General features: G+C 37.3%; 1 protein-coding gene and 1 pseudogene across 4 annotated transcripts in view; one reads left to right on the forward strand and one right to left on the reverse strand.

Annotated features, from left to right (window-relative positions):
- CDKL2 (cyclin dependent kinase like 2) overlaps nt 1–20,031 on the reverse strand; it is a 30,935-nt gene extending 10,904 nt beyond the window's left edge. For 3 of the 4 annotated variants that reach the window (XM_006103502.3, XM_006103501.3, XM_023744821.1), the window contains exons 1-10: nt 19,904–20,031; nt 17,434–17,632; nt 13,452–13,646; nt 10,180–10,358; nt 9,022–9,134; nt 7,621–7,760; nt 4,906–4,994; nt 2,720–2,855; nt 1,772–2,070; nt 1,093–1,186 (exon numbers count right to left, since the gene is read on the reverse strand). In XM_006103502.3, the coding sequence (XP_006103564.1) occupies nt 1,093–1,186; nt 1,772–2,070; nt 2,720–2,855; nt 4,906–4,994; nt 7,621–7,760; nt 9,022–9,134; nt 10,180–10,358; nt 13,452–13,646; nt 17,434–17,601 (1,413 nt within the window). In that variant the 5' untranslated portion in view covers nt 17,602–17,632; nt 19,904–20,031. Of the gene's footprint in view, nt 1–1,054; nt 1,187–1,771; nt 2,071–2,719; nt 2,856–4,905; nt 4,995–7,620; nt 7,761–9,021; nt 9,135–10,179; nt 10,359–13,451; nt 13,647–17,433; nt 17,633–19,903 lie in introns of all 4 variants that reach the window. The other variant, XM_023744822.1, reaches the window with a different exon arrangement.
- Nucleotides 7,191–7,308, forward strand: LOC111823438 (annotated as a pseudogene).
- Nucleotides 20,032–21,288: the final 1,257 nt, after the last annotated feature.

The following is a 21,288-nucleotide window of genomic DNA, read 5'->3' on the forward strand; positions in this document are numbered from 1 at the left end:
AACGCGGACAGGTATCCGGTAAGCCCTAGGGTCGGTACAGCCAACCACACGAAAGAGCTTTCAGGGGGAGACTGCTTGTATCTTCATAAAAATGCCGGGGGGGGCCGACTCAGGACTTAAGCCGCCAGGGGAGGGGTCATGAGAAATTGGCCAGTCATCCCCCCACAACATCGGTGTTGGGGGGGGGGGGGGCGACTGGGAGGCAGATCTGGCTGGGGAGAGGGGCCGCAGGTGGTTGGCCAGCTGGCCCTGCCCCTCATCGGGGTAGGGGGACCGATCTGGGGTGGGGCCAGGTTGGGGGAGGGGCTGTAGGAGGTTGGCAGCCGGCCCCACCCTCTATTGGGGTAGGAGGGGTGATCACAGGTTGAGCCGGCTGAGGGTAAGGGGCCGAGGGAGGTTGGCCAGCCAGACCCACTCCCCCAATCAGGCCGGTTCACTGGCCGCAGTGGGCGTCGTAGCGACTGGTGGTTCTAACTGTTATGGCATTCCAGTCACTGGCTTTTAATATATATATAGATAGGTAATCAATAAATATTTGTTAAATGAAGAAACAGAATACTTTTACCAAAAACCTAGTGTGGATGAGATAAGACCATTTATCTTCTCTACTCAAAAAAAAAAAACCAAAAACAAAAAAAAAACTGATCACCAAGCATTAGGTTAAGAAAATTTACTATTGCCTAAAGAATTAAAACAGATATCATTTTAATAAAATCTTACATTTTAAGTTCCAGATTGATATTACTTTCTAAAACTTACTTAAACTTTAAGTCTTTCACATTTATGATTATGGCAGGCTGGGAAGATATATGCATAATTAAGCTTCCATTTTATGATTTGTCCCCAAATAAAGATCTCAGTTCTTCACCATTATATTTAATATTAATAAAAGTCTAGATGGGGGGTAGGGGAGGCCAGGGGATTGTCAAGGGCGGGGGGGAAAAAAAGGACACATATGTAATACCCTTTGTAATACTTTAAGCAATAAAAAAAAATAATAATAATAAATAAATAAATAAATAAATAAGCATATAAAAAAAAGTCTAGAAATTACTTAGCTTGTTCTTCTACCGCTGAGAACTGATCACTTACTGGTTTGGTCATGTTAATATTATAAATGCCTGATGGAGTCTGTTGGTTCGGTTTAACAAATGGAATACAATACTTCTTGGTCTTCTCATCCACTCTGTACCAACAAGGACAAAAAAATTAAGTTAGAACCAACAGTAATTATTTTTCAAGCACAAAACCAAATTACATAGCACCAAGTGACATGCAGTTTAATCAGCATTTAATGCCTATTCTTAAAAACACTATGTGCACAGATCCAGTAAAACATTCTGTCCTACACTTATGACTCCTACCCAGTCCCCAACTCCAACCAAATTACCTTCCTTTAAGCAAAATTCCCAAAAGGAGCTTCTTTGTATCACTAAAATGCCTGTAGCCATACAATGCAGAAACAGACCTTGAAAATCAATTGTCTCTTTTGTTATGACAACCTCCTTTCATGTTATTAGAATAAATAGCTGTAGAGTCTCTTCACCTTAAACAGTACAACCCTACTTTCTTAGGACTCAGGTTAATTTTTTGACCAAATGCTAATAATCTTCATTATATAGACCAAAAAGTCTTTTGAAACAGCAACCTGACCAGAATGAACAGTATCCAAAAGCCTGAGAGTACCACAATGGGGCTGAATTGACAATCACTTACAAATTTGCAAATATATCCTTACACGACCTTTTGTTCTTATTTTCTTAATTCATACCTGTAACTCTGAACTCCTGGGATAGTCCCCATTCCAGAATTAATACCAGGAGCTACTGCAGAAAGATTGTGTGTAAGTGGAGGAATAGCCATGCCTGGATTCCGTGTGTGGTCCACACTGCCATTGCTGCAATCTCTGAGGCTTGTTGAAGGCACTGTTTTGATGTGGCTAGTCCCGTTGTCATGGAGACAGCTGACATTTGAAGCTCGACTGGTTTTTTCAACTTTTTCTCCATCAATTTTTGACCCTTTTATCTTTAATACTCTAGAATCCTTAATTTTGGGATCAGCATTGGAATCCTGAGGAATAATAAAAATGTTAATAACATTAATGATCTGAGGATAATGAAAAATCACCTCTACCTATAAAGTACTTGCCAACTAAACCAGAATTCCACAGACAGCACCTTTTTGTGCCCCTGTATTTTTTATCTACCTATGGAATTAAAATTAAACCCAAGATTCTCGGTCAGACATTTATTTTGAATAGAAATGCAATTTACACTAGCTCTGATGTATACAGGGTGGGGCAAAAGTAGGTTTACAGTTGTTCATATGGAAAATAATACAGTAATTAATAAATAATAATACAAGAATAAATTCTGTTTCGCATACTCACACCTGTAAACCTATGTTTGCCATGCCCTGTACACCTCAGATTTACATGTGGATATTCACCTGTGTCTATATGTTCTTGAATGAGTATGATTTCCTGCACAGTCTGGTACACAGTAGGCACTCACTACATGATATGTTAAGATTTTTTTAAAACAGGTAATGTCTTAGAAAAGATACATTTTTATAAAGAAGCTAAAAGTTAACTTATTCCCCATCAGAAAATATTTTAATCTCCATTTTTTTCACCCTCCAACATAATAAATTTAATATACATTAATTTTTAAATTTATTATACATTAAATTTAATAGACATCAAAACATGGACACTTACCTGTACCACAAGTGTGTTTCTCTCCTCACCTAAAACGTCATCTTTTTCCTTCTCCTTCTTTCTGTTTTGGGATTTTTTAGATAAAGAAATATTTCTGGCATCTTTCTGTATTTTTAACTGTAGTTCCTGAGAGAACCTACATAAAAATACATTTGTCAACAAAATAAAATTGTGTGAGACAGATAAATCAAGGGGAAAAAATGGTTTTCAAGATATCTATTTTTAAAAATTGAGTATTAAACTAGATTGTGTTATTGAAAATGAGAAAAATTATGGCCTACATTAGCAGTTCTCAAAAGGTAGTTTGTATACCCCTGGGAATCACTAAGAACCTTTCAGGAGGTTCAAAAGGCCAAAGCTATTCTTAAGATGAAGATGACTTCCTTTTCATCCTGTTAACATTTGCGCTGATGAAAGCAACAGTGGCGTCGAACTGCACTGTCACTGTATTCTTCATAGCTACACATTCTCAGTTAAACGAGAGAGAGAGAGAGAGAGAGAGAGAGAGAGAGAGAGAGAGAGAGTTGTATTTAAGGGTGTCCCTGATAAAGCAGTAAAAAAAGTATTAATTTTATTAAATCTAAATCCTTGAACATATGCCTTTTTCATATTCTGTGTGACAATATGGGAATATGCAAAAAGCACTTCTGCTGCAAACTGAAGCACAGTGGTTATCTTAAGGAAAGGATGAGTGATTGTTTGGGATACAAACTAAATTAGCCACCTGTTTCTTTTTTTTTTTTTTTTAAATCTTTATTGTTCAGATTATTACATTTGTTCCTCTTTTTTCCCCCCATAACTCCCCTCCTTCCAGCTCCCAACCCACCCTCCACCCTCACTCCCCACCCACTGTGTTCATCCATAGGTGCATGATTTTTGTCCAGTCACTTCCCGCATCTCCCACACCCCTTTTCCCCCCAAGAATAGTCAGAATGAACTGGTGATTATAATAGCCACCTGTTTCTTGGAACAGTTTTACTTGAAAGACTGACAGAAGAGCTATTGTTATTCAGAGGGGTATTTAGCATACATTCTCTTTTAAAAAGCGAACGAAGGAGCTTGTCACTTCAAGGAAAACAACTGGTATTTGTGTCAATAAAATTCAAAATTTTATGCAAAATTAGAATTTCGTTAAATTTATATCCACTACTGTGAGCTGAGCAAATTCCCAATATTTAAAGACTTTTCTGATGAGATAGAATGTGGCTTTTTGAATGTGGCATAATGAAATAGGTCAACATTTTAAAGACCTGTATAACAGCAAAACAATATTTTCCAAATGACTAATGTATGTTATTACAAAAGTATACATGGGTAAAGGACCTATTCAACGTGTGAAATTTTAATGTAACTGGGTAAAAAAAAAGCTCATTGATGTGGTTTCAGATTCCACAACCAACATTTAAGAACTACCACTGTCAGTGTTAGTATAGCATCAAAGTTTTTGGTATGGGATCAAAAAAGAATGTGCACAATTATTTTAAAAAGCTAGTAATATATTCTTCCATTTCCCAACTACATATTTGTATGAGGTCAGGGTTTCTTCATATATTTCAAACAACAAAACATATCACACCTACTGAAATTAGAAGCAAATATGAGAACCCAGGTATCTTTTAGTAAGCTAGATATTAACTAGACTTGTAAAAATATAAAGCAATGTCATTGCCACTCATCTCACTATATTTTTGCTTTCTCAGCTATACTAATGCCAGTAGCTCAAACAGCACAAGAGAACATGCCAACAGCTCTGGCACCCACGCGTTTGGCACACCAAAGTCTCCAGCACATCAGCAGTGTCAGCAGGGTCACAGGACTGGGTGTGGTATGAGTTTGGCAACAACAGGAAATGGCACCTTTGCAAATGCATCAGCACCCAAGACGATGGCATCATACAACTGGTAGCAACATAGAAATCAGTGACCTGAGCGGAGCATGTTACCACAGGAAGACAGGAATAAAAGCAGGAAGTGACTGCTTTGTGAAAACCAAGAGCCCTCAGTTAGTGAATACAGGGGACCACTCCTACAAATTCCTTGGCTGCTAAGGATGAAGGGAGGTAGGGCGGTAAATATATGAGATCTTATCAAAGTAGCTGGCTAGAGAAATACTGTCTGTTACTATTATGAAGACCTTATTTCAACTCTAGGCTGGGGTGACCGGGAAAACATGAGCCAGTACCATACCGTTCAGCAAATCCATCCATACAAAAGAAATTGTGGTGCAGGAGCTCAGCACAGAAGGGCCTTTTGTCTGGATCAATATGTAAGCATTTCTGGAAAATAAAAATAAAAAACCCATGTAGCTCATATTTTTTTTAAAAATCTAACCACATTTAAATGTCTAAACTTAGAAAACACATCTTTAAAGTCATGAATTTAAATATCTATGATAAATGACAAAGAATAAATCACAAATCTAGACAATGACCAAAGGTTGCTAATATCACAAAAAGAAAGACCACCAGACATTCTGATCAAGCTCTAGCTCTATAAATTTATAAGAAATACAGAACACAGAGGAACATATTAAACTATACTATATGGGAAATCCTAAGGGACAAACAATCTAGTTTCTTCAACAAATAATTAGCAAGGTTTAAGCAGACAAAACAAAAAGAGATGAAGATGAGTTTGTAAATTAAGAATCTTAAAAAAAAAAAAAGATAACTAGCCCAGTTATGTGGCTCAGTGGTTGAGCATTGAACCAGGAGGTCACGGTTCCTTTCCCGGTCACAGCACATGCCCATGTTTCGAGCTCAATACCCAGTAGAGGGCATGCAGGAGGCAGTCAATTGATGATTCTCTCTCATTACTGAGGTTTCTATCTCTCTCTCCATCTCCCTTCCTCTCTGAAATCCATAAAACATTTTTTTTAAAAAAGATGTAACCTCCTTCAAAAAAAAAGTTAACTGATTGATATGTAGACTCTATGTGAATCCTAATTTAAACTATAAAAAGAAATTATGAGAAAGTCAATGAAAGTTTGAGCATTGATTCGATGTTTTATGATATTAAGGAATTATGGTGAAATTTTAAAAGTTAAAGCCCTTGCAGAATAGGAGGGAAAGGACCTGCTCTGTGCTTATTATTGTGCTAGATACTATACACAGAAGATTCTATTGTACTGCAGGGCTTGTTCTGATTAATTGAAACCATTCAATGTTAGTAAAAATACAAGGGACTCAATAAGTAGCTTTAAATGAACAAGAAAAGTTCTACATATAATTAAAGTATTTTAAGTGAAAAAATATAATATCTTCAGTTTGTTTCAAAATGCTCAAAAAAAGGTGCTGAGAGTGTAGATAGATGATAAAGATTGTCTAGAGGTTGTTAATTGTTGAAGCTAGATGACAAGTATGTGAGGTTACATTCTATTGCTATTCTTTCTTTTCTGTTGAAAATTTCTGTAATAAAATGTTTTAAAAGTTATATGATTCTACTATAAGGGCCATAAGTTAGACAATAATTTTATTTTTATTCCCTTTAACTCTCTTTATAGATTGATCATAAAGCAGGTTTCAATGAAAAATATTTGCATGTGTTAGAAGATTATATAGAAAACTAGAGGCCCAGTCCACGAAACTCATGCATTGGGGGGGTGGGGGGGAGCGGGTCCTTTAGCCCAGCCTGCACCCTCTCACAGTCCGGTAGACCTTGGGGGATGTCCGCCTGCCAGCTTAGGCCCGCTCTCGCCACCGCTGCTGCACTAGCCAGCCATGAGCCCAGCTTCTGGCTGAGCGGCACTCCTTCTGTGGGAGTGCACTGATCACCAGGGGGCAGCTCCTGCGTTGAGTGTCTGCCCCCTGGTGGTCAGTGTGCATCATAGCAACTGGTCGTTCCGCTGTTTGGTCGATTTGCATATTAGTCTTTTATTACATAGGATTAGAAGTGTGTTATTCTAAGAATTTATTATAATTAGTTATAAGCTCACTAAACTTTTTTAAAAAATATATTTTTATTGATTTCAGAGAGGAAAGGAGAGGGAGAGATAGAAACATCAATGATGAGAGAGAATCATTGATCGGCTGCCTCCTGCACACTCCCTACTGGGAATCGAGCCCACAATCTGGGCATGTGCCCTTGACCAGAATGGAACCTGGGACCCTTCAGTCTGCAGGCCGACACTCCATCCACTGAGCCAAACTGGCCAGGGCTCACTAAACATTTTTAATGAGTTATATAGAAACCTAAAAAAAAATAATAATAAAAATAAATAACTTAGATAAATGTTATGTGATCCTGATGTTTTAGAGATACTTATTTAATCAATACTTTAGGACAACCCTAACTAAAAAGAATTGGTTTGAGCTAATAATTCCAAACTGTCCGTGTTTAAAGACAATTTGATACATTGAGACTCTCCCTAATATCTACCTCAATCAAACACAAGGCAAAGGTGATGATGATTTGCAAATTAGCTTCAGCAAATCCAGTGGCTAAGCAAAAGCCCCTTTAACAATACACAACAAATCACCTCTCGGCCTTTTGGCTCAGATCAAGTGCAGTATCTATTCTTATTGGTTTAACAATACACTGCAAGTCATGATCCTAAGCCCTGTAATTTAATTAATTTTCCTGCTACTCTGCCCTTCTTTTTATTTTCTTATCCTATTTTCCTTTTCCACTTAAACAGGTTTACACTTTAAATGTTAAACATTAAAAACATCTCTATGAAGATGTTTTCACACTTAAAACATGCCAGATAACACTAAATGATTTCTTAGGTGAAATTTTCAGGTCTTTATCTCTGAAGTCTTCCCCCCAAAACCCACACACACACTCATACACACGAAATTGTTGACCTAAATGATCAACTAAACAAGAAAAAAAAAATAAGAGAAAGCCAAGTCTCCGAAATATAAATTCCCTGTCAGGAAGTGAAAGAAAAAGTATGGTTACCTTTGCTAAATCGATCACAACTTCAGGGAGCTTGGGATAGCGTCTTTCAAGAGGTTCCATTTCCTTGATTTCAGGCAACCTTACTCCCGCAAACGCAGGGTTTTTATAAAACAGCTCCTGGTGCCTTGGAATGAGGTTACCTGGAGGTGAGGGCAGCACACATCTCTGTCATTATACATCATGAGAGCAATAGCAGAGACAGGTGATGTGGAGTAGAGAAAAGAGTGGGACATGCTTATGGAGTTGGGGGTTTCTTGCAAAATGAACCGAAGACAGTGCTCTTAATGAAAGTTCATATGCCAGAAACACAGAACTGAAGACATGAAGGAGCATAGGAAAAGGAGAGGCAAAGCATTTTATAATTTTTTAAAATATATTTGTATTGATTTCAGAGAGTAAGGGAGAGGGAGAGAGAGACTGAAATATCAAATATGAGAATCACTGATCTGCGGCCTCCTGCACGCTCCACATTGGGGATGGAGCCCACAACCTGGGCATGTGCCCTGACCAGGAATTGAACCATGACCTCCTGGTTCATAGGTTGATGTTCAACCACTGAATCACTCCGGCTGGGCTATAATTTTTAAATATAATTACCAGCACTTCATTTGTAACACCATAAAGCATAAAAGTGCTGACTAAAATAATGAAAATATGGTCAGAATCTAATCTAGATAAACCAGTCTTACCATTTAAGAATTTAATTTTTGGTCAACTGATTTTATAATTATGTTCAGGTCTGATTTTAACACTTTTATCTTTTTATCAACTTCAGTACTTATCTGAGCATAAAATATATATGAAACCATTATATTGTTTGTTGAATTTCTAACCTGGAAACTTAAAATCCAATAATTAAGTAGCCCCCAAATATTTTACCATTTTTTCGGTTTTCCAAGCTCTAGCTCCCAACAATGAAGCTGATATTTCAACAAAAGTAGGAATACTGTGATGATCTAGCTTTGACATTCCATCCAAAGCACTAACAACAAAAGTCACATCTGCAACAAGATTAAACTACCTTGGATAGTCTCTGTATCTCTCAATTTGAAGGTGGGGATGAGGGAAGAGTCATATTACACCAAATGCTTGTTGATCCATAGGTAATAAGTAATCATTTGCATCCTTTCTATGTGTGTCTGAATGCAAAAGTGCAGAGAAATATATATATAACCTTTGCTCTTTAGGGGGAAGTGGGGCGGTAGGTGGAGTGAAAGCACGATTAAGACCATATGTCACACAGACCAAGGCCAGGCTGAGAATGAATGAATGAATATATATACACACACATTTATATATGAACATTTCCTATTTGCTTCCTACCTTGTACAATCAATGCAAACAAACAAACAAGCACAGGAGGAAGCCTCTAGAATTGAAAATGCAGATGTGTAATCTTACCTAAACACGTCATAATATGATATAGCTGATCAATATCAGAATCTCCAGGAAAGAGGGGCTCCCCCATGAGCATTTCGGTTACCAGACAACCAATGGCCCATATGTCAACAGCTCTGAAAGAAAAGCAGTGTGGTGTAAAATTTGGCCTCCTTACATGTTTACTGTGACTGAATCTGCTCTGCATATTACTACTAAATAGTCTAGGCATTGAGAATAGTAGTAGCAAGCTTTAAATCACCTATAAACTTAAAGTACTAATTCCCAATTTTATGTAAGTCAGATTTCCAGAAACTTTGATCATGTGACATAGAGGGAAAGGGCTTCTAAAAAATCGTAATAGTTATGTGTCCTTTATTCTGAAGATAAGTCTTCTGGGTTTTCATTTAGAACCTATTCATTCTTTGTTTGCACATAATTCTAGCAAGTTAATCAGTCTATCCCACCATACACTGAAAACTACCTGCAGGAGGTGGTTGTTAGGGACACATACAGTAACAGGAAGGAGAACTGAAAGGTAATAGAGGGGAAAAAATAGAAAAACTGTCTTTAAAATCAGTTGTAAGAACTTAAAGAATATTCTGGCATTATTAGCATAGGACAACTACCTTGAAATTTCTCAAGGTCATAGCTATATTATAAAATGATATAAAGGTGACAGTATGACAGTAAAAGGAGAACTTAACATAATCAAGAAAATATTAAATGATGTATACTCTGAAAACAGAAATTGTAGAAAATATTTTTTAAAGATTTCTATAAAAGCAGTAAAAGTTACAATCCCATCTTCTTTGAAGAATTCATTTATGGAAATAATTATATTTTAAAACATTTCACCAAATTATTTCTACTCTGAGCCTTGTCCATTCACCTCATTCCAATAGTTTCAGACTTATCCAATCCATGTTCTCTCTCTTTACAAGTGAAATATAGTATACCTATTTCTGAACCACTATAAGAAAACAGACTACTTGCTCACCTTGATTTCCCTACCTTTAAAATATTAGTATACTCACCCCCAATTGTTTCACAAGAATACTTAAAGGGGAAGCACCAAAAATTACAAATCACTGGGTATAGTCCCCTAAATTCAAAACTTCCTTCCAGTGTTAGAGGAATCTTTTTTATATTAGAAACACCACCACCACCATGATGTCTTACTTGCCATACTTCACATCACCAACCAATAGTTCTGGAGCTCTGTACCATCGGGTTGCCACATAATCAGTGTAAACCTCCCCAGGAGCTGCCAATGTCCGCGCAAATCCAAAATCACATAACTTGACAACTCCAGACTGGGAGACTAATATATTCTCTGGCTTGATATCTCTGTGTATGATCTAAGACAAAAAACAGAGAATGACATATATTGGCACATCAAGGTAAAAAATTAATTTGTTTTTAGTGCCTGCCATGTCCAGGGCACTGTTTTTGTCCCTATAATGAATAGAAATAAAAAAGCATATGAAATTCTTCCTGGCTTTAAAGAATCTGAAATCTAGTTGGGAAAGAAATAACATTTATGCTTAAAATTTTATATAAATAATCAAAGATACTAGATTATATATATATATATACCAAATGAATTGTTCTGTTACTCACTGCTCTTAAGATTAAGAGATTAAAGCTGTAATTGAAGATTGGGTAATCAAGGAAAAATGTTATGAAAGGGGTGGGCTCACCCGGACGGGTTTGGCTCAGCGGATAGAGCATCAGCCTGCGGACTCAAAGGTCCCGGGTTTGATTCCCGTCAGGGGCATGTACCTTGGTTGTAGGCACATCCCCAGTGGGGAGTGTGCAGGAGGCAGCTGATTGATGTTTCTCTTTCATCGATGTTTCTAACTCTCTATCCCTCTCCCTTCCTCTCTGTAAAAATCAATAAAATATATTAAAAAAAAAAAGAACGGGGTGGGCTCTAAGGTAGGTCTTTAATCTAAGTATGACCTGGATAAATGTAGAAATGAAAAGGCAATCCAAGTGAAGGTAACGAAGAGAACAAAAGAATGAAGAGAAATCGATCAGGAGACTAGAGAAATGATACTTCCACAGTACAGGTTATATACTAGGGAGGAAGGATGTCTCAACTGCCAGCCTGAGGTCTGAGCTTCTGTCAAGGCCATGGAACCCATGGAAGTGGTATGACCAATATGATGTTTAAAGATGTTGGCCATAAATAAGCTAAATCAAAGAGGGACTAGAGGCAGGGAAAAGAGCAGTGGGACAACTATGAGGCAATAAGGGCCTAAACTAGACTGGTGCTTGGAGGAATGGAAAGGAGGAGACATAGTTTATAAATATTTTAAATCAAGCAACAATAGAGCTTAGGAAGTAGTCTCGGATATTTTATTTAAACCTGGGAATCTAAAAGAATTAAAAAGCTGCCCTGATTGGTTTGGCTCAGTAATAATTAGTAGTTTACTTTTAGCCATAGGGGCCTTTATGAGGATTGCTGAGCACCCAAGTGGAGGCATTCTTCAGGCAATTAGAAATGTAAAGAGGGTCGCCAGGACAGTGTGGCTCAGTAGCTGAGCATCAACTCATGAACCAGGAGGTTAGGTCTCGGATATTTTATTTAAACCTTGGAATCTAAAAGAATTAAAAGGCTTAGAAAAAGTTAGTTTTGATGGAATAATTAGTAGTTTACTTTTAGCCATAGGGGCCTTTATGAGGATTGCTGAGCACCCAAGTGGAGGCATTCTTCAGGCAATTAGAAATGTAAAGAGGGTCGCCAGGACAGTGTGGCTCAGTAGCTGAGCATCAACTCATGAACCAGGAGGTTAGGGTTCAATTCCTAGTCAGGGCACATGCCCAGGTTGTGGGCTTGATCCCCAATAGGGAGCATGCAGAAGGCAGCTGATCAATGATTCTCTCTCATCATTGATGTTTCTCTCTCTCCCTCTCCCTTCCTCTCTCTGAAATAAAAATATGTTTTCAAAAAAGAAATATAAAGAGGGTCAACAAGGTCAGTGGTTAAGATTTGTAAAGGAGAAAATATGAACACTGGGAGACAATACTAAAAATTCTACAGCTAGGCAAAACAAAATATTAGACCTAATTCTCTAATACAAGTAAACTGTATTTGGAAAAAATTTTATATATATATTTTAAACTCTTTCAGGGGACCAGCATCTTAAATGGCAATATGCCATTACTGAGCATTTTGCAGAGGCTACCAACTGCTATTACATCCATGCAAGCTCACAGGGCCAACCCCACATCTACCGTTAGCATCTATTACTTTTATAATCACACAAAAAAATGTCATTTAAAATATTTTGTAGCCAAAACCGGTTTGGCTCAGTGGATAGAGCGTCGGCCTGCGGACTGAAAGGTCCCAGGTTCGATTCCGGTCAAGGGCATGTACCTTGGTCGCGGGCACATCCCCAGTAGGGAGGGGGTGTGTGTGCAGGAGGCAGCTGATCGATGTTTCTCTCTCATCGATGTTTCTCTCTATCCCTCTCCCTTCCTCTCTGTAAAAAATCAATAAAATATATTTTAAAAAAATATTTTGTAAAACTGGAAGAATAATGTGTTGAGCTATTCATTTGGTACTTTGTGCCATTTTACCTAGAGGTGCTCTTATTGACACTCAAAGGATATACAATTATTGCGATAGACTACAGGCTAAGAGCAGGGATCTTTTTTTAAAAAAATCTTTATTGTTGAAAATGTTACATATGTCCCCTTTTTTCCCCGTTGACATCTTCTAGCCCACCCTTACCCCTTGCCCCAGGCCTTCACCACACTAATATGTGTTTCCATGGGTTATGCATATATGCATACAAGTTCTTTGGTTGATCTCTTCCCACCCACCCACCCAACCCGCCTTCTCTCTGAGATTCGACAATCTGTTCCATGAAGAGCAGGGATTTTTTTACTTCACAACTCAGCAACAGAATCTGAACTAACATATACATGGATCCTTGGGTGAATGCATTTGTCAAAACTCATCAGTTAGAATTTGTGCATTTCACTTAGTAAGTGTCACCTCAAACAAAAGCAAAAAAATATTAGACTCTAGTTAATATACATAGCCAAAGTATTTAGAGTTGAGGTGTACTGATATCTGTAATTTACTTACAAATACATAAATAAAACATTAATAGATAAGTATATTAATAGATAAATAAATACATCATAAAGAAAATATAGAAAAATATTAACAAGTCTAGAATCTAGGTGGTAGATTATATGGTATTCATGGCACACTCTTTTTATTTTTCAGTATGGTATGGCCTAAACTTTTCATAATAAGATGGTGGGGAAAAGAATACGTATTGTGACACATGAAAATTGGCAATATCAAAGTAACAGTTCATTTCTATGATTTTACTGGTCTAAACTTTAAACAAGTATCTCATTAAATTACGGTAAATGACTTGTGCCTGGAGAGTCAATAATTGGCAAAATAATTATTTAAACTAAATACTTACATTGTGACTATGACAAAATCCAATTCCATTAATAATCTGAAACAAATACTTTTGAACCAGCTGGTAGTCTAGTCCATTTGGAAAGAGTTCCAAGTCATCAAGAATGGTATGGTCAACAAACTCAAAGACTAGGTACCATCGTTTTTTTTTCTTACACACCTCCAACAGATTCACCAGATTTTCATGCCTCAGTTGCTGTTATAAAAAAATTCAAAATAGTTTTTACATCAAATGATTAGCAATGAGTGACCATTCAAAACAGATCTTAGCATAAGAAAGACATATAAATAAAATGCATGAACAGTATAAATTGTAAATGTATATTTTGGTTTTTAAATTCTAGTTAAAAGACCACATTGCTCTGTTGTCCTCTCAAAGAACACAATAAAACCAATAAGGAAAAGAAATGTAGCTTTATCTCTGATGGAACTAAGTAGGATCTATGACCCCTTCCCACAACAAATGAGGTGAAACTGCCAAATGTAATCAAGGTCAAACAGGAGTGCAGGAAGATACCAAGAGATTATCTGTGGCCACAAAGCTGGCAGAGCAGATTTCTCCAAAGTTGGTGATATACCCTGAAAAGGAAAAACAACAACTACAACAACAACAACAACAACAACAAAAACCAACCCAAAACCTTCTTAGATATAATGGGAACAAGGTTGCAGAAAACAAAACTAACTTATGCTGATTGTAATCAAGATAGTTGTGACCTGAGTGGAAAAGGAAGACAGTAGTGACGAGAAGGTATAAGGGGCTGGGGGAGGGGGGGTAATGCGGGAAAGGACCTTCTGGGGTTATTTTCGTGTTCTCTTACTTGATTTAGATGGTGGTTACATGGGTTGTTCAGTTATTTAAATCCATAGAGATATATTTTTATGATATGTATACTTTTCTGTATGTGTATGTCAATAAAAAGTTGAAAGAAAAAAAAAAGATCCAGACATAAAAGAACAAACTTAAAAAAAGAGCAGCGATTGGATTGACAGCTGACTTCTCAAGAGCCATAATTGAAGCAAGAGGACAAAACAATGTTATTTTCATTTTGTTGAAAGAAAATAATTGCCAACCTAAAATTCTATACATAGCAAAAATATCCTTCATGAAAAATAACAAAATACAGACATTTTCATGCAAACTAAAATTGAAATGTTTTATCTACAGTATTTCCTCACAAAAGGAAATCCTAACAAGAAGAAGGGAAGAGATCACAGATAAATAATAAATGCAGAAAGGAAGGAAGAACAAAGAAAGTGGTAAAAATAAATCTAAATATTTAAAAATAATTACATCTTATGTTTAAATAGCATAAAAGATAAAAGGGAATAACTAGAGATGATTATTGCAAGGTTTGGAAGAAGGATAAAATTACTGGATACTGTTAGACTTTAACAAATGTCTAGGATAACCACAAAATGAAACAATATATAATTTTCTAATTATTTGAAGAAAATAAAGGAATGATAAATGTAATCCATTCAAAGACAGAAAGAAAAAAGGAATACAGAACCAGTGAGACAAATAGCATATATTAAGATGGTAGATTTATATCTAAATATATCAGAAACTATATTACATGTAGATGGACTAACTGTTCCAATTAAAATACAAAGATTGTCAAACAGGATGAAAGAAAAGTGTAACTATACGTTCACAAGAGACACATCTAAACAAGGACTGAGATGGGGAGCCAGGCAGAAGAGGGTAAAGGGGGGAGAAATGGGAGACATCTGTAATAACCTCAACAATAAAACAAAATGGAAAAAGATATACTATACAAACATTAACCTAAATTAAACTAGTGTAGCCTTATTAGTTTCAGCCAAAACCGACTTTAAGAAAAAACATTACTATAATAAAAAGTTATTTCAGCCCTTGCCGGCGTGACTCAGTGATTAGAGTGTTGGCCTATGCACAGCCTGCACATGGGAAGGTCTTGGGTTCTATTCCCTGTCAAGGGCATGTGCCTGGGTTGCAGATTCTATCCCCATCAGGGCACATGTGGGAGACAATAAATCTATGTGTCTCTCTCACATCGATGTTTCTCTCTCACATTGATGTTTCTCTCCTTTCTCTCCCTCCCTTCCACTCTCTCTAAAAAAAAAAAAAATCAATGGAAAAAATATCCTCATTCCTTAGGTGAGGATTTTAAAAAAGTTATTTCATGATGATAAAAGATTTGATTCAGCCGAAACCGGTTTGGCTCAGTGGATAGAGCGGCGGCCTGCGGACTGAGGGGTCCCGGGTTCGATTCCGGTCAAGGGCTTGTACCTGGGTTGCGGGCACATCCCCAGTGGGGGATGTACAGGAGGCAGCTGATCGATGTTTCTCTCTCATCGATGTTTCTAACTCTCTATCTCTCTCCCTTCCTCTCTGTAAAAAATCAATAAAATATATTTTTTAAAAAAAAGATTTGATTCAGCATGCAGATATAATAATTCTAAATATAAAATATGAATAATGTGGCTTTTCTACTTGTAAAGTTAAACCTTAACTGAATTAAAATTAAAAAGGACAAATCAATAATCACAGATTTTAACATATTTCTTTTCAGTACTAGATAGAACAAGCACACACACAAACAGAATTACTGAGAATTTAGAAGATTTAATCAATGCAAGTAAGAAAAGCTAATTTAATGGAATACTTTTCAAGTACATGAGAAAAAATTTTTTGTTGTTTAGTATATTCTGAATCAAAAAGCATGTATCAAGAAATTTCAAAGGAATAACATCTTACATAGTATATACTCATATCACAGGGCAATTATATCAAAAGTAAAAAACCAGGAAAGGAAAATCTAGAAAATTTCCAAATATTTGGAAATCAAGGAAAATAAGAAAATAGTTTGAACTGCTAATCAAAATTTCTGCAATACATACCAAACTGTTCTGAGAGGGAAATTTATAGCTTTAAATGCGTAAAGGAGGCAGGGGGATAGGCTGGAAATAAAAGACATAAGTATGCATTCGACAGGTTAGAAAAAAGAACTACAAAATAAACCCTCCCAAAAGAAGTAGAAGGAATGAAATACTAAAAAACTAAAATGAAATAGAAGAGAAATAAATACTAGAGAAGATGAACAAAGCTAAAAGTTAATAAACTTCTTGTGAGAATGATTAAAGAAAGAGGGACATAACACAGCAGGCCCGAGAGTGCTATCCTTAGATAGGTATGCTGCACCTTGGCTGGTACCTGGAAATCCCTGGCTGGTACCTGGGAACTTGGATTTCAGGAGGGTTCCCTTCATTTCCAGAATTGATAAAAATGGCACACTGCGCAAACAATATTGTTCATGCTGGATACCTGCATTCCTTCTGGGAGTCTGAAATTTTGGTATGAGCCAGGCAGATATGCCTGACCAGTCACCAATAAAAACCTTGCACACTGAGAATCTAATGAATTTCCTTGGTAGACAATATTTCACATGTGTTATCACAACTAATTGTTGGAGGATATAAGAGTGTCCAGCTGAGTGACTCCACTAGAAGGGGTTTCTTAGAAGCCTGTAACAGGTTTCCCTTTGCTGATTTTGCTTCCTATCCTTTCAGTGTAATAAATCATGGCCATGAATACAATTGCAGAGTGCTGAGTCCTCTAGTGAATCACTGAACGTTGGGGTGGTCTTTGGGACCCTCAGTACAAATGATAGCTGGCTAGCTCTACCTAGCTAGGTAGGTAGACAGATAGGCAGATATATATATATATATATATACACACACACACAGACACACACACACACACACATATACACATATATATGTATATATATATGCAACAAGTACTTTTAAAATCATGTTTATGTTCATGATATAAATGAATATACATATGTAATCATTTTATTTGTTTATTGCCAAAAAATATATACTTTAAACCTTGTAATATATGAAACAAATATAAAAACAGTAAATTTCCCCCAAAATGTAATCTTGATCAAGAAATAACTTATTTTTTTAACAAAATACATATATTTACTCACCTTCAGCAACTTGATTTCTCGCATAGCAATTTTTTTAACCATTTTGTCATCATCACTTTCTAAGAACTTCTTAATGGCTACAATTCTTCCAGTATCTTTATTCCTACACTTCATCACCATTCCATAGCTCCCTTCTCCAACCAATCCTAGGTTCTCATATTTTTCCATTTTAATTCAAAACCAGAAGGATTTTTTCTTGCTGTAAAAACCAAAATATAGTTAATAATGTTGAGTATATTAATTTTCTCCACCCTCCCAGCAAAGTAATTCTTCCCAACATGTTTTCCATATTAGAGCAGTCACTGTGTTGATGGTTCTCCCTTGCTGACTCACAATTTCTTATTGTTTCCAATTTTGTTATGTTTTCAAAATATTCATATACATTTCATAATAGACAACACAAATATAACTGAAGCCATTAACTTTAAATTTAAATTACTAAATGTTATGTTGATGAAATTCAACATATTTTTAATTCAGATAAAGTAACACTAGAACCACCATACAAAACAATTACAGCTCACTTTAGAAAAACATGATTCCTTTTCACACAGAGGTGAAAAAGTCGCAAGTAAGTTTGGTTTTAGTGAAGATCATGTTTATTTTTTACAACACGATTAAAAGATCAAAGATGAAAATTTTTATATACTCTACTCATTGAGGAAGAATATTTGGTCACAAAATGGTCACTTACCAAATGAATACTAAGAACCTTTGTTAAACTATTTTTCTTACTATAGTAATTAAATTACTATATTGAACTTACAAAATAACAGCAATAACATCACAGTATATAGGCAGATTTTAGAAATTAAATATTAGTAGCACCAAATAGAGTATTTCAAAAATCCTTTTAATGATTACTCACTATGATAATAATCATTTGAATTTTGTGCTTATAATTCTTTTCTTTTTAAATATATTTTTATTGATTTTAGAGAGGATGAGGGAGAGAGAGAGAGAAACATCAATGATGAGAGAGAATCACTGATTGGCTGGATGGAGCCTGCAACCCAGGCATTCGTCCTGACCGGGAATCAAACTGTGACCTCCTAGTTCATTGGTTGATGCTCAATCACTGAGCCACACCAGCCAGGCTGTGTTTATAATTCTTTTCTACTCCCAATTACATGTCATTTTCTGGATAAAGGCAACCCTAATAAAATCTTTCTTACTTTACTAATGATTAATGAATGTCCAGCAATCAGTCCACTACATATTTTGGTACAGAAAAAAAAAAACTTTTCAGTCCAAATACAGATAGATTTTAATTCATAAGTTTTACTGCAAATTTCAAACTTTATTTTTAAATCTGGTGTTGAAATTAAATTCTAGAACCAAAAAATAAAAAAATATTCATCTTAATCCCATTATGTTTCTAAAAGTTTAAGGAGGGAAAAATACCTTTAAGGAAGTTTATATTCAAATGTTAACTCGTGGTTAAATTTTTTAACCTGACAATATAAAAATACTCATTAATAAAAGTTGGGGGGGGGGAATATTATCACCTATTACATTGTGTATTTATGGCAATCTAAAGCTAATTTCCCCGATTGTAAGTTGTGATGCTTTTCCTTGCTTCCTTATTCGTACACTGATGATAAAGACAATACAAATATCCTCTGTTCTAACTAACTATGATAATCCAATGAATACATTTTTAGCATTTTACATATGGTAATTTATATAGGTTCTATTATATAGATATACATGGAACACCAGAAGATTGCCCTGGGGGTGAAGGGTGGATGAAAATAAATCCAAGTCAACTGCAACTCAAATTATTTCATTATTTTACGACCAGCTTTGATAATACTATAAACTGTTTACACAGCAGTGTCCCAACACGAACTTTCCATACATTTGACATTTTTAGCTTCCATTTAATGTCTATCAACTACTTTCAAATAAAAAAGTCTGTGTTTGAAAAAAAAATCTCAACGTTATTTTCTCTCTCCTTTTTAAATAATTTTTCCTTCCACTAAGACAGCGTGTTTTTATCAAGGACTAGACTGTAGGTTTATCATGTCAAGGGCAAAAATAGATGGAATCTATAACTTGCATCACTTAAAAATATGTCATCTAGTAAGCTAACATTGTGAAAGTTGACTACTCCAAATTCATTCTTGCAGCCAACTGCACATTTGGTCACAGCACATAGAACACACCCATTTTTCAAGTGGCACTGCCTGCAAATACCTTAAAGGTAACACAGCTTATAAAGCCTCTTGTTTCCTGAAACAGTTACTCATAAACGATAACTTTTCATGCCTTCTACCCCCGAATGTAAGGGTAATACAAACGAAGCCCGACTGGCAATGTGGTATTTCTGGACATGTGCCATGTGAGAGTATCGTTCTAATACGAACCAGTTAGATAAAAATAATGCTAATTTATCTTCTTAAAGAGATTGAAATCTATTGTACATAAAGAGTGAGATCACAGAAGCCTTCAAAAGTATTATACTTACTGCTTCTTTAATATCCTTTCACGTGTCAAGACCCAAAGGTTTTCAACTCGGAAACAAATTTGAGGTGAAATTCATCTCTCCCGCGGGTCTAAAAAATGCGGACTAGCCAACTAGCAGTTTCAGTGCGGTTACGATTCCTTGTGAGGACACAGTCACCGGCGCCAGGTGAAGCAGAGAGAGGCAGATCGGCCTCGGCCCGCCCCAAGCTCTCGCTCAGGAGGACCACTGCCGGCATGCTGCCGTCGTCAAGGCAACGACCTCACTCTGTCCCCAACCATAGGCACAAAGTCTCCAGGGAGAGAGACGGCTCAGGTCAGAATGCGTCCGCGGCAGGACCCACACCTGCTACGGCCGAGGCCGGCAGAGAAATCCGCTGGGGTGGGAGGGCGCGGTCTCCCGGCTCGGAAGGTGCCCGGTCCCTGGACTCGGAACCCGCTCAGCTCCAGCCAGCCCTGGCGAAGGCGTTGGCCACCCAGCTGCAAGGGGGCGGGTCCTTAGCCTGCGCCAAGCACCCCGTGTTCTGATTGGCTGATCCCTGTTGTCATGAGCCGTGATTGGCTTAGCGCCAACCACCCTTCCCCTTCACCTGGGGCTCCGCCCGGGTTCCGCTCCCTGACGGCGGGTGCCAGCATCTGGACACACCTACGTTAAGTAAGGAGACACCTTTCTGCCTTCGCCGGAGACCTCTCCCCGCAGACGCGGGCAGGAGACGATCCGGTGTTCATGGGGAGGGTAAATGTGGCGGTGGTTTGTAGGACGGAGAAAATGGGAGAGGGAGGTCATGCAAAGAGCTCGAGAAAGTGTTACCCCGCAGCTTCCCCGCTGGCCGGGGAGCGGGCCCACGGCGCCCTCACCCGGGAAGGTTCGGTGTGAGAGGTGGGGCCGGTCTGGGCCAGATGCGGGATGAGGGTGTCGGTCGGAGGTGATGATTAATAGGTGAGGCAAGGTAAAGTAGGTAGGTGACGACAGAACTTCTATTAGGAGGGACCTTGAGGGTAGCCTGGGCACTGAAAGTGAGGGGAATGGAGATACACGAATGAAATAAAAGGACAAAAGTGAGGACGGTTGGGGAACGCAGTACTGGCCTATGGCAGCCAAATTGGGTGCAGTCTGGGGGTGGGATCTTTAAGGCACAGACCAACTCAATTCATACATAACCAGGCAACACTGGTAGATCAGAATCATGCACACGCTTAAGTCACACAAGAAACAGGGTTTAGGGTGTAGGCCATACCTCTGCAGTAAGGACGCCTTCAGCACTCAGTTATTTTCACGTTAAGTCATGAAAACTAAACGTTTTATAATCATATTTGATCTCTATCTTGATTCAGTTAAGTGTGTTCTGGATAGCAGATATTTATACCCAGTTAATATTACAGTATTAA

Source organism: Myotis lucifugus, unplaced genomic scaffold (genome assembly GCF_000147115.1).
Source record: "Myotis lucifugus unplaced genomic scaffold, Myoluc2.0 scaffold_487, whole genome shotgun sequence".
Lineage (NCBI taxonomy): Eukaryota > Metazoa > Chordata > Mammalia > Chiroptera > Vespertilionidae > Myotis > Myotis lucifugus.